Source organism: Eschrichtius robustus, chromosome 1, assembly GCF_028021215.1.
Source record: "Eschrichtius robustus isolate mEscRob2 chromosome 1, mEscRob2.pri, whole genome shotgun sequence".
NCBI lineage: Eukaryota > Metazoa > Chordata > Mammalia > Artiodactyla > Eschrichtiidae > Eschrichtius > Eschrichtius robustus.
Window position 1 is genome coordinate 125464913 of NC_090824.1, and position 12034 is coordinate 125476946.

The 12034-nt window shown below is 37.4% G+C and overlaps 1 protein-coding gene across 2 annotated transcripts in view; it reads left to right on the forward strand.

Annotated features, from left to right (window-relative positions):
* Positions 1–12034, forward strand: part of SNX1 (sorting nexin 1) — a 35907-nt gene that overhangs the window by 8838 nt on the left and 15035 nt on the right. For both annotated transcript variants that reach the window (XM_068553374.1, XM_068553367.1), the window contains exons 2-4: positions 6003–6114; positions 9785–9912; positions 10462–10528. In XM_068553374.1, the coding sequence (XP_068409475.1) occupies positions 6003–6114; positions 9785–9912; positions 10462–10528 (307 nt within the window). The remainder of the gene's footprint in view (positions 1–6002; positions 6115–9784; positions 9913–10461; positions 10529–12034) is intronic.

Here is a 12034-nt window from a genome sequence, read left to right on the forward strand (position 1 = left end):
CTGAGAATTAGGATTAGGCTGTCTGAGTGCTCCTGTAATTATAAACAGAAGCACAAGAACCCAGAGAATACTGTTCCTCTGAGCCCTTCCTTAGACAGCCAAAATGATTGAAGACACATCGACATATGGACCGGTGGTGAGCACTGAAGATGCAGTTGCCTATAGAATTCAGACTTAAGGAGGAATAAGAAGGAGAGAGCATCATATGTCATGGTCGTACTCTCTGACACTACAGATATAAAACAACTATATTTTTTAAAAAGGAAAGGGAATGGGGATAACATTTACAAAAAAATGTTTAACTCTTTTCAGTAATCATAGTAGTTGGACATAGTATCAGCATTGTTATCCTGAGACTGTAATGTGGGATAAATCAAGTGAATACTTATGAGAAAGTCTAATCCTATCATCCGCTGTGTTCTTGAGAATCAGAATTCTTATATGAAAGAAAGGAGACTTGAGATTTGTAGTCTTGATATTTGAATGGAAAATGTCAGTATGAACACATGAAACATTTAGAAAACAAATGTGTGTATCTATATCTATCTACTGAAAAGCTCTAGAAACACTGATGAACCCAGGTACGTCTGAATACCCCTAGTGCTCAGATCGTGGTCTTGAAATACTATTTCAAGAAACCAGGGCTTCTTGTTCTCGTAGAACAGGCTGATTTCAGGTGTGAGGTAGGAAACGTACAAAAAGAGCCTGGACAATCTTGTCATTACAGGTAACAAGGAAGCTGTCAAAGACTACAGGGTCACGTCAAAAATACTCAGAGCCAACTTGAAGAGGTTCCCACTGGCCAAAGATGGAATGATTTGAGCTTAAGCAATGATAATAATGACCATGAATTGCAACACATAAAATATATATGAATTGTAAAACAGTATGGAAGTTTCTTAAGAAACTAAAAATGGAACTACCATATGACCCAGCAATTCTACCTGGGTGTATATCCATAAAACACTAATTTGAAAAGATAATGCACCCCAATGTTCGTAGCAGCATTATTTACCATTGCCAAGATATGCAAGCAACCTAAGTGTCCATCAGCAGATGAAGGGATTAAGATGTGGTGAAAAAAAAAAATACACACACACACACACACACACACACACAATGGAATACTACTCAGTCATAAAAAAATGAAATTTTGTCATTTGCAACAATAGGAATGGACTTGGAGGGTATTATACTAAGTGAAATATGTCAGACAGAGAAAGATGAAAGAAAAATACTGTATGATATCACTTATATGTGGAATCTGAAAAATACAGCGAACTAGTGAATATAACAAAAAAAGAAGCAGACTCACAGATATAGAGAACAAACTAGTGGTTACCAGTAGGGAGAGGGAAGGGAGAGGGGTAATATAGGGATAGGGAATTAAGAGGTACAAAGTACTATGTATAAAATAAATTACAAGGATATATTGTATAACACAGGGAATATAGCCAATATTTTATAATAACTATAAATGGAATATAACCTTTAAAAATTGTTAATCACTGTTCTGTACACCTGTAACTTATACAATATTGTACATTAACTATACTTCAATAAAAAATAAATTTAAAAAATTTCATCACAGAAAATAGTTTTATCTATTGCCTAGAAATTTAGCCCCCTTCAGAGTTTTGTGACTTACTATTAAGAGATTTTTAAAATATGGATTATAAAGCAAACCTTATTTTTAGTATTGATTTTGTCACTCTGTAATCAGTGTGCCTCAGCCCCCAAAAATGAGTCCTCCCTAAAATTTAAACTGTTGCTTCAAAATTAGCTTTTTAATATAAATCATTCCTTAATACTGATGAAAACTAGCCTTTTAACCTTGGGCATGGCATATGAAATATGTTATGTTTTAATGCCAGGTGGCTATTTATTTTGATGAGAAGTAAGCTATTATTATAAACTCTAGTCTCATGAAAGACTTGTTTTCTATTAACAGTCCTGTATAAATGTTGGATACCATGAACAGGGGTTCATTTCTTCTTATCCTTAAAAATAGTTCTGCTCAGCTTCTCTTGCATTTGATTTTAAGTAAAACTTGAGAATATGCCTCAAAGGACAACTGTGTGCTGGATATTCTTCAGCCTAAAGAAATAGGCCAGTGCCAATCCAAATCAGTCAATTGAAAATAAATTTGCTAAGATCAAAAATAAAACAAAGAGAAAAGAGATAAAATTGGGGGCGTGGGTACTATACAATATGCCGGAGAGAGAGTTAAAATACTTACATAAGAGAAGTGTACATCTAAGTAATGCTAACTTAGCATAGAAAAATGGGCAAAGGACATCAAAACACATCACAGGGATTCAGATGGCCAGTAAACATGTGGGAACAAGACAACTTATAACTAGTTAACCTACAAAGATTTTTTAGAGAGAGAGAGGATGCTTAATGTTGCTATGGGAGTGTGGGGTGGGGGCCTGGGGGTGGATGCAAATTGTGATCTTTCTGGAAGGGAGCTTAGTAGAGCCTTTGAAAATTTCGTTGAATAATTCTGCTTAAGAATCTATCCCAAGGAAATAATCAGATGTAGACTTATATATAGGGATAGACATCACCATATTTTTTGTGATGATAAAAATAAAAACCTGGAAACTGTCTAAATGCCCATCATTAGGGAAATGACTATGTTGTAGTATACCCATATGATAGAGAGTTAAGTCACTAAAAGTGGGATTTTTGTACAACCTTAATGACATGAAAAACCTGCTCAGATGGCAAAGGGGGCAAAAACAGAATACAAAGTTTTATGTACATAGATTAATTTTATAAAAGAACTACTGAGGAAAAATTAGAATAGTAAATAGAGTAATCAGTCTAACTATGTTCAGCTTTCCTAGAACTTAGCCTTGAGTGGTTTTTGGAATGGAGTCCCAGAGTATATTTGAGGAGCAGTTTTCTATTCTCAAAGGTAGTTGTTACCTAGCTTACTAAGGGTGCACAAGCTTTTGTTTTCATCACAGTTCTAGTCAAGCAACGTATGGTTTGGGCTTGAAGGGGATCTGGTAGAGGAAGAATGACAAGTAGTTGTGCTCTAGTTGTCACCACAGTATCCCATCCATCTGGGTCTGTCTTTTCTGATTAGTATAGGGAAAGACAGACTGCTATTCTTTTTTTTTTTTTTGATTGAAGTATAGTTGATTTACAATGTTGTGTTCGTTTCTCGTGTATAGCAACTTGATTCAGTTATATGTGTGTGTGTGTGTGTGTGTGTGTGTGTGTTTGGTTATATATGTGTATATATTCTTTTTCATGTTCTTTTCCATTATGGTTTATTACAAGATATTGAATATAGTTCCCTGTGCTATATAGTAGGACCTTGTTGTTTATCTATTTTATATATAGTAGTTTGTATCTGCTAATCCCAAACTCCTAATTTATCCCTTCCCCATCCCCTTTCCCCTTTGGTAACCTTAAGTTTGTTTTCTGTGTCTGTGAATCTGTTTCTGTTTTGTAAATAAGTTCATCTGTATCATATTTTAGATTCCACATATAAGTGATATTATATTTGTCTTTTTATGTCTAGCTTCACTTAGTATGATAATCTCTGGGTCCATGCAATATGGCTTAGTATTCATTGTATATATATGTATACCGCATCTGCTTTATCCATTCATCTATCAGTGGACATTTAGGTTGCTTCCATGTCTTGGCTATTGTAAATAGTGCTGCTGTGAACATTGGGGTGTGTGTATCTTTTCGAATTAGAGTTTTCTCTGGGTATATGCCCAGGAGTGGGATTGCTGGATCATATGGCAACTCTACTTTCAGTTTTTTAATGAACCTCAATACTGTTTTCCATAGTGGCTGCACCAATTTACATTCCCACCAACAGTGTAAGAGGGTTCCCTTTTCTCCACAGCCTCTACAGCATTTGTTATTTGTAGGCTTTTTAATGACGGCCCTTCTGACCTGTGTGAGGCAATACCTCACTGTAGTTTTGACTTGCATTTCTCTAATAATTAGCGATGTTGAGCGTCTTTTCGTGTGCCTGTTGATCATCTGTATGTCTTCTTTGGAGAAATGTTTATTTAGGTCTTCTGCCCATTCTTTGATTGGGTTGTTTGGTTTTTTGTTATTGAGTTGTATGAACTGTTTGTATATTTTGGAAATTAAGCCCTTGTCGGTCTCATCGTTTGCAAATATTTTCTCCCAGACAGACTGCTATTCTAGCATTGTTCCAGAAAATTTTCTTAATCTTTAAACTTCCAAGTTTAGATGATAAAACAGAAATGGAAAAGTGGCTTTATTCATCTTCGTATCACAAGAATGGGTTCTTCCCGGTGTTGTTAAAAATGGGTAAATTCTAACCTGTTCTTTTCCTGTTGCTTTAGTCTCTCTGGTGAGCTACTAGTAAATTACATTTATATACGTATATTCTTAATGTATCTGAGTTTTAATCTCTCTTAGATCTCCATCTAGAGGCGACTGGTATTAGTGGGAACTGAATTAAAAGACATCAGATGGCTTTTTATGAGATCCCCTATACTGTACAAGAGCACAAGAGCATGTATAGGATGGACGTGTGTATGTAAGAAAGTAGTTGGCAATTTAAGAGGCAAAAGGGAAGTGTAGGGTTTGGTTTTGCCCTATTATTTGTCGTCTGTGTCTCGGCAGTGATTTTTTTTTTTTTTTGGTTGTTTTTTAAGATTGTGGAAGCAGCTAGAAGACAGGATCACTGTCTCTAACAGAATTGGTAACATTTAAGCATATACAACTAAAAGCTCATTAAATTTTTTTTTTTTTTTTGGGCAGCTCATTAAATTTTATTAGCATAGAAAATTTCGTTGTTTGCTAGTATAAATCTACATATTGGTAACAGTTTCTTTCCCTGAGGGTGGCACCAGTACTTGGATGGAGCTGTTTGCATGACAGATTCAAAGTACCCAATAAATCTGTCATTTCACTTTGTTCTGTTGGGTCAGAAAGGGCCTGTTTCCAAGGAGCAAACACCCTCAGATTTGTTAAGGAAATGTTTCATAAAAGATTCCTTAAGTCAGGTCTTTTAACTGATTTGGCCTTGGGGTCTGACTTCAAAACCCTTTAATATGACACCATGGCTTTTGAAGCCAGATTCTCAGCTTTCTGTTCGTTTTCTACACAATTCAGCTTTGTTCACTCTGGTACCGGTCTGGGGCCTCACCCCACCCTTGCTTGCGGCGGATCACTGAGCTTTTGATAAAGGCCATGGACTGACTGTATTTTCACCATGTGCCCATAGGCTAAGCATGGCTGTTTTTTCTTCTGCTAGCCTGACACGAGTCTGGTTGAAAATTGTGTCTCTATAAGTTAAGGATGAAAAGATAAGTTATATTTACAAACAGCATTAAAGTGTCATACCTTCCTTTGCCCATCAGGAGGGTCGGTAATATCCACACAACTGGGCTTCAGTGAATGGTTCAGCCAAGGCCACAAAATAAGTCAGGATCAGAGCTTGAATTATGGTCTCCAGTGTGGTGTCCTGGACACAAGAATGTGCCCTGTCAGCATTTGAAAGAATAAAGGTCATTAACTGAGGAGAAATGCATTTGGACAGGTTCTTTTGAAAATTATCTTTGTATACACATACCCATGTTGGCATCATGTGCTTTGGGGTAGGGCATTTCAGCAGGGTTATAGTGTTAGAAATTAACCCTAAAATGTGTGAGTTTATTTTAGCTCCATGATCACTCAGGCCACACTTACATCACTAATAATGATTTGCTGCTTATTAAACTGGCTGACTAGTGATCCTGTCTTCCCCTAAACACCTGGGGGTGCAACTGAGGGGTACATCAAAGTCACTTTCTAGGTTGGTTTGTTTTTTGGTGATTTTTTTTGGCCGTGTGGAGCAGCATGGGGGATCTTAGTTCCCTAACCAGGGATCGAACCCGTGTCCCCTGCAGTGGAAGCGCAGGGTCTTAACCACTGGGCCGCCAGGGAAGTCCTCTAGGTTTGTTTTTAATGGTACAATTTTATTCAGAGTATTCAGAGTATTTCTTTGTTTTCAGAGTAAGCCACAGTCTCCAAAGAGAATTGCTTCCCTTCTTCCCATCAACAGTGGCTCCAAAGAAAATGGGATCCATGAGGAACAAGACCAAGAGCCACAGGATCTCTTTGCAGGCAAGTACGGACTCAAAACTTAAGCTAGGAATCTTCTAAGTTGCTGAGTTAAAGTAAAAAGCTATATGTATATGAGAAACACAACTCTACGTAATCTACGTAAGATACTATTGTGGAGGATTCCAAAACATAATAAAAGGCAGTACCTGCCATCACGATTCTTACAGGTTAAGGGAGTAAGACATAAATATACAGTTATTTAAGAATGTGAGTTAGGGCTTCCCTGGTGGCGCAGTGGTTGAGAATCTGCCTGCCAATGCAGGGGACACAGGTTCGAGCCCTGGTTTGGGAAGATCCCACATGCCGCGGAGCAACTAGGCCCGTGAGCCACAACTACTGAGCCTGCGCGTCTGGAGCTTGTGCTCTGCAGCAAGAGAGGCCATGACAGTGAGAGGCCTGCGCACCGCGATGAAGAGTGGCCCCCACTTGCCACAACTTGAGAAAGCCCACGCACAGAAACGAAGACCCAACACAGCCAAAAATAAAAATAATAAATAAATAAATAATAATTAAAAAAAAAAAAAAAGAATGTGAGTTAGACAGATTGTTAAACAATAATATAAATGTGGCCAGAGGACTGATAGAAATATTAGGTCACAGGAGCTCAGAGGGGTCTGAGGTGAGACTAAAGCAGTGGTTTTAGACTTTTATGACCAAGACTCATAGTAAGAAATACATTTTGTGTCATAATCCAAAATATTTATGTACTTGTATAAAACTAAAATTTTATTAAGTGACTTGCCCTTACTACCCTGCATACAATCTGAAATTTTCTATTGTTTCTCTTTTTTTAAAATGCTGTTTGTAACACACTGAATCACTGTCACAATTCCCCAGTGAACAACAACCTGCTGTTTGAAAAACACTAGTATAGAACAGAGTTTCTCAGTCTTGGCACTATTAACATTTTGGGCCCAATAATTTTTTGTTGAGAGGGACTGCTCTGTACTCAACAAAAGGTGGTCCTTCCCCCGCACCACCCCCAAAGACATTCAAAGACATTTGGCAATGGTTGGAGACATTTTTGTGTGTCACACCTGGCAGTGCTGCCGGTATCTGCTGAGTAGAGGCCATGGATGCTGCTAAACACCCCACAGTACACAGACAGCCCCTCACCAAAAAGAACTATCCAGCCCAAAATGTCAGTCGTGCCCTCATGGATAAGCTCTGCTCTAGAGTGATCTTGTAAGACTTCTTGGAAGAAGCAGGATTTATGTAGGAAAAAGAGAAAGGGTGCAAATGGTTAGGCAGGAAGTATATGGTGTGTTTGAGGGACAGTCAGTAAACTCAGTGGGCCAAAACAGGGGCTTCTTAGAGATGCCATGGAAGATAAGTCTGGAAATGTTGTTTAGGAGGATTTTAGATATCAGTAATAATTAGAATTTGAATTTTCATCCTAGTGCCAATTAAGAGCCGTTGGTATTTCTGAGTAAGGAAAGTGATATGGGCAAAGTGAGGAAAGACTGACCTGGTAGAATTATTATATAAAACGGATTGCAGTGGACAAAGACTGGAGATGTCAGAAGGCAATCACAATTAGTTCAAGAATGAAATGGTAAAGACCAAAAATCAGGTAATGGAAATAGGAAAAGAAAGGTGAAAACTTTTCAAAAACTGAAATCAACAAAATCTGGTGTTGGTGATTGGATATAACAGGTGTCCAAAAATAAGGATTGAAGACAGTCAAAAGTTTCAAGCCCAAGGATTAGGAAGAAAGTGGTACCATTTTGAGAACTACATACTACAGAAGAAACTAGCTTTGAGTTGGAGGGTGGGGAGAGTGAGTTTGGGTTTTAGATATTTTAAATTTTAAATGTGGGGATCAGCTTCCTAGAGGTGGTAATTGAAACTGCCATGTGAATGAGACCCTCAAAGGAGAGAATGATAAGGAAGGGAAGAGATGAGAGGGTGGACTTGGGAAGGGAAGATCTTGGGAGGACTCTCACATTTGAACTCAGTGCAAAATTAAGACATGACAAGGGAAGAAGAGGTTAGAAGAAGGAATATAAAGATTTCAAATATTTTCCAATTCCTTTCCTCTCTGAAACTTAAGTGCCCACTGTTCATTCTGCTAATGTTTACATTTTGGGTAAAATTTCTGGAGGAGAAATGCAAATAATGAATCATTTAGTTGTATGGCAGACTGCAAAGAAGGTTTTTCTATCTTTGGGAACTTAACATTTATATGATTTGCCCTTTAAGAAGACCTGAAATCTTGGTGTGTCTGAGTTACGCCCATGGTTGGGTTTTACGTATGAACATGTAGGAGATCTTTATTAGGGACATATTTATTGCTGATGAAGGTTCTGATTTACTTCATTCCCCAACTGTTTTCATAAGCAGCCAATGCCTGCCTCATTACTAAGAAAGGAACATAAGATATCTATAGAAAGGAATGCCTACAGTGATACATTTAGTTTAGAACTCGAGTAGTTTCTCAGATATTTCAGTTATTGACTGTGGAAATTTAAATGTTCTGATACTTTCTACATGATTAGTTTAGTGATGGTCAGAATCTCTGTGATGGAGTCCAGTGGCTCTTCCATTACTCTTATCAAGAGTACAAAGAAAAAAGCATTTTTGATGTAAGTTTTGTCACATTTGTCACAGGACTCTCAATAAAAACTGCACAGCTCTTCAAAAGGCTTTTAGTAGCACTCTAATAAGCCAAAGGTTTTAAATGTTTAGCTAAATTCCTGTTTAGCTAAACAGTTAGCTAAATTCCTGTTTCGTTTTCAATCACATTTATTGGATTGGATAACTTAATTATTTATGTGGTGCCTGCATGATATGAATATCTTAAACATACTTTAGCTGGTTGCTTGCTTCAAAGAATCCTATCACCCTAGCATGTTCATTATGCATACTTTTTGTGTGGTTTGTACTCCTACAGTAGGGCTGGATTATATTACCACCTCTCTTTTCCTGATGAGGAAAAGAATCCTGATAGAATTCTGACAGTCTGGCAACCTTGTTTATAGACATGATTAACTTTTAATGATAATAACATTGATCTAGGACCTGGTTATGCCTTATAGACCCCTCTCTCTGGTTTCATTTTAGCTCCAAATGAAAGTCTAGAAAAGAAAAAGAAACAGTTCTCTTTGAATTCCCTAAGGCTAGAATTGAATACTTACTGATCAGGCCAAACCCTAATGGATATTTATATTTTTCTTTATTAAAAAGAAAAAAAAAATCTCAGTTATTTATGTTTTGAACTTCTAGCTCCATTGCTCCAAGTTGAGAGTGCATTCTTATTATTTGCCTAAGAAATTTTAATGCCTAAAAATGGTACATAATGCTCTTTTAAAAGTCCCCTCCCTAGAACACTTAGGGAATGAGTTGTTCTGTTCAACTGAGATTTTCCTAGACAAAGACAGCTCTTTAGCACTTTTTTTTTTTTAACTTTTGATTAGAAAGATTTTCAGATATTGCAATATCTTTTTATCCCCCTTGGACAGCGTATATTAAACATAACTTAATCTTTGCAAGATGATCTAAAACTGTAATTGTGAACATTCTTAAACTGTGGTAAAACAACAGTGTCATCCTCAGATGTGGCAAACAGTACTTTTTCCCCAGTGTTACTGCATTTGTATCTTAGGTCCATTTTTTCTAGCTTACAGTTTTTCTGACTCTTCTTTCATTATAAAATATCAACTATTTTTAGATGCCACAGTGGAGCTATCCCTGGACAGCACACAAAATAATCAGAAGAAGGTGCCAGCCAAAACACTCATTTCTCTTCCTCCGCAGGAGGCCACAAATTCTTCTAAGCCCCAGCCAAGCTATGAGGAGGTGAGAATTTGTGCTGTTGGTCTTCTTTTGGATGTTTAGGACTGTGCTGCCAGTCTGAAGTTCAGTTGAGTTTGAACCTTGAGATAACATTTATGACTCTTGAAGAAGACTCAGGGTTAATGGACAGCCAAAATCCAATAAAGGACTCTTTCCTGGGCAGAGTATCTGTTACCCAGAAGATGGCACAGAGGCTTTCAATGGTCATTAATGATATTTAGTGTCCGAAGCTCCCATATTCAAGAGTATAGTGTCTCCTCATTCCCTCCTTAGCCTGACAGAGGCAAGTCTTCCAAAACCTAGTAATTATTCGTTATGATCAAAATAATGTTTTAAGAGAATAGATGTAACAAAGACCTTCGCGCAAGCTCCAACTTAAAGTAGTGGAAGTTGCTTCATCAGGATTGTTGGGAATGGACAGAGCTGAACATTGATGTGTAGAAGGATATATCTATATCTAATATATGTTATTATATTGATGTAATGTTAATGCAGAGTAAAATTAATATAGCCTTTTTTGGGGTATCTCACGATTTGTCTTCTCTTTAAAAGCTAGAGGAAGAAGAACAGGAAGACCAATTTGACTTGACAGTTGGTATAACTGATCCTGAGAAGATAGGTAAGTGTACTTGGGACTCCCTGTGATGTTAGGATATGGCTGTGGAAAGCACAGTTAGCTAATTTCTTAATGGTTACCTCCAGAGCTGAACTAGCTAGTGTGAAGTACTTCATCATTATCTTTCCTATGAAACTATGCCCCTTGCTATGCTTCCAAGGCCAGAAACAGTAGTTACCAGTACTTATTTAGGCCTTTTCTGGCTTAAGAAAGAAAAATCAGAAAATCAAATATTATTCGAATCCCTTTTTAAAAACCCAAAATTGGCTTCTCCCACAGAGTTGTTGACACCATTTTATTCCCTCTTGAGATCATAAATTCCATTTAAGCACCCTAAAAACACATGTTTTAAAATCTTGGGATGCTGGATTTATTTTTCCCTCAAGAAATTTGGATTGCTTGTTACATATCTTTTTACTATGTACTCTTGATATTCTAATAAAGTGGGGAAATCTGCATCTCTCTTTCATAGGTAAAGATTAAAGAACCCAGGTTGAATTTTGATCAAATTGAAATTAGATTTTCAAAAAGCACAATACTTAACTTTGACCAGAATGTGGATTTTTAGGATAGCCTTCCTGTGTCCCAAGCTTGTGAGACCTTTTAGTGAGCGGAGAGCAACAGGCCTCGACTTCCCTTGTTCCAGGTATAGTCCCTAAGAGAAGAGGCTGCACAGAGCTTTTTCCTCCTATTAAGTAGGGGTGATATTTGTATGGTTAAGAGGAAAAATGTGATTTCCAATCCTTTGTCTATTCTGAACTAGGAACAAGGATTTTTAAAATCTAATTAGACTTTATGCCAAAATGGTTTGTCGTTAAACTGTAGAGTTTTACTTTTCCTAGACTGGTGCACTGGTAGGATGTTTATGAGCATCTTATACAATTCCCTCATCCACCAGTAGAGGAAATTGAGAACCAATAAATGAAATGTAGCCTTCCTGTCAGGTCACAATGTATGGCCTGTGGCAGAACCTGGACCAGAACTTTGGATTACATGTTTAGGATTCTCTCTTGCCTCTCTAATATTTATGAATATTCTATATGCACATTGATTTTAGGCTAGTTATTAGCTCCTTTAAATCCTTGGTAGAATAAAATAAATTATAAGTAAATAAAACTAATTGTTTTAACATTTAAAAGTCATGATGTTTGTACCAGGAGAGGGAGGGAGTGTGTTAGTTTCCTAGGACTTCTGTAACAAAGTACCACAAACCGGTGGCTTAAAACAACAGAAATTTATTCTCTCAGAGTTCTGAAGGCCAGAAGTCTTAAGTCATGGTGTTGGTGAGGCCATGCTTCCTCTGAAGGCACTAGAGAAGGACTGTTCTGTGCCTCTCCTCTAGCATTTGGAGCCTCAGGCATTCCTTGACTTATAGATGAATCACTCCAATCTCTGCCTTCATTGTCGCATGGCATTCTCCCTGGTGTCTTCACATCGTCTTCCCTTTATGTGTGTCTGTCTCTGTCCAAAGGTCCCTTTTTTATGTAGACACCAGTCATATTGAATTAA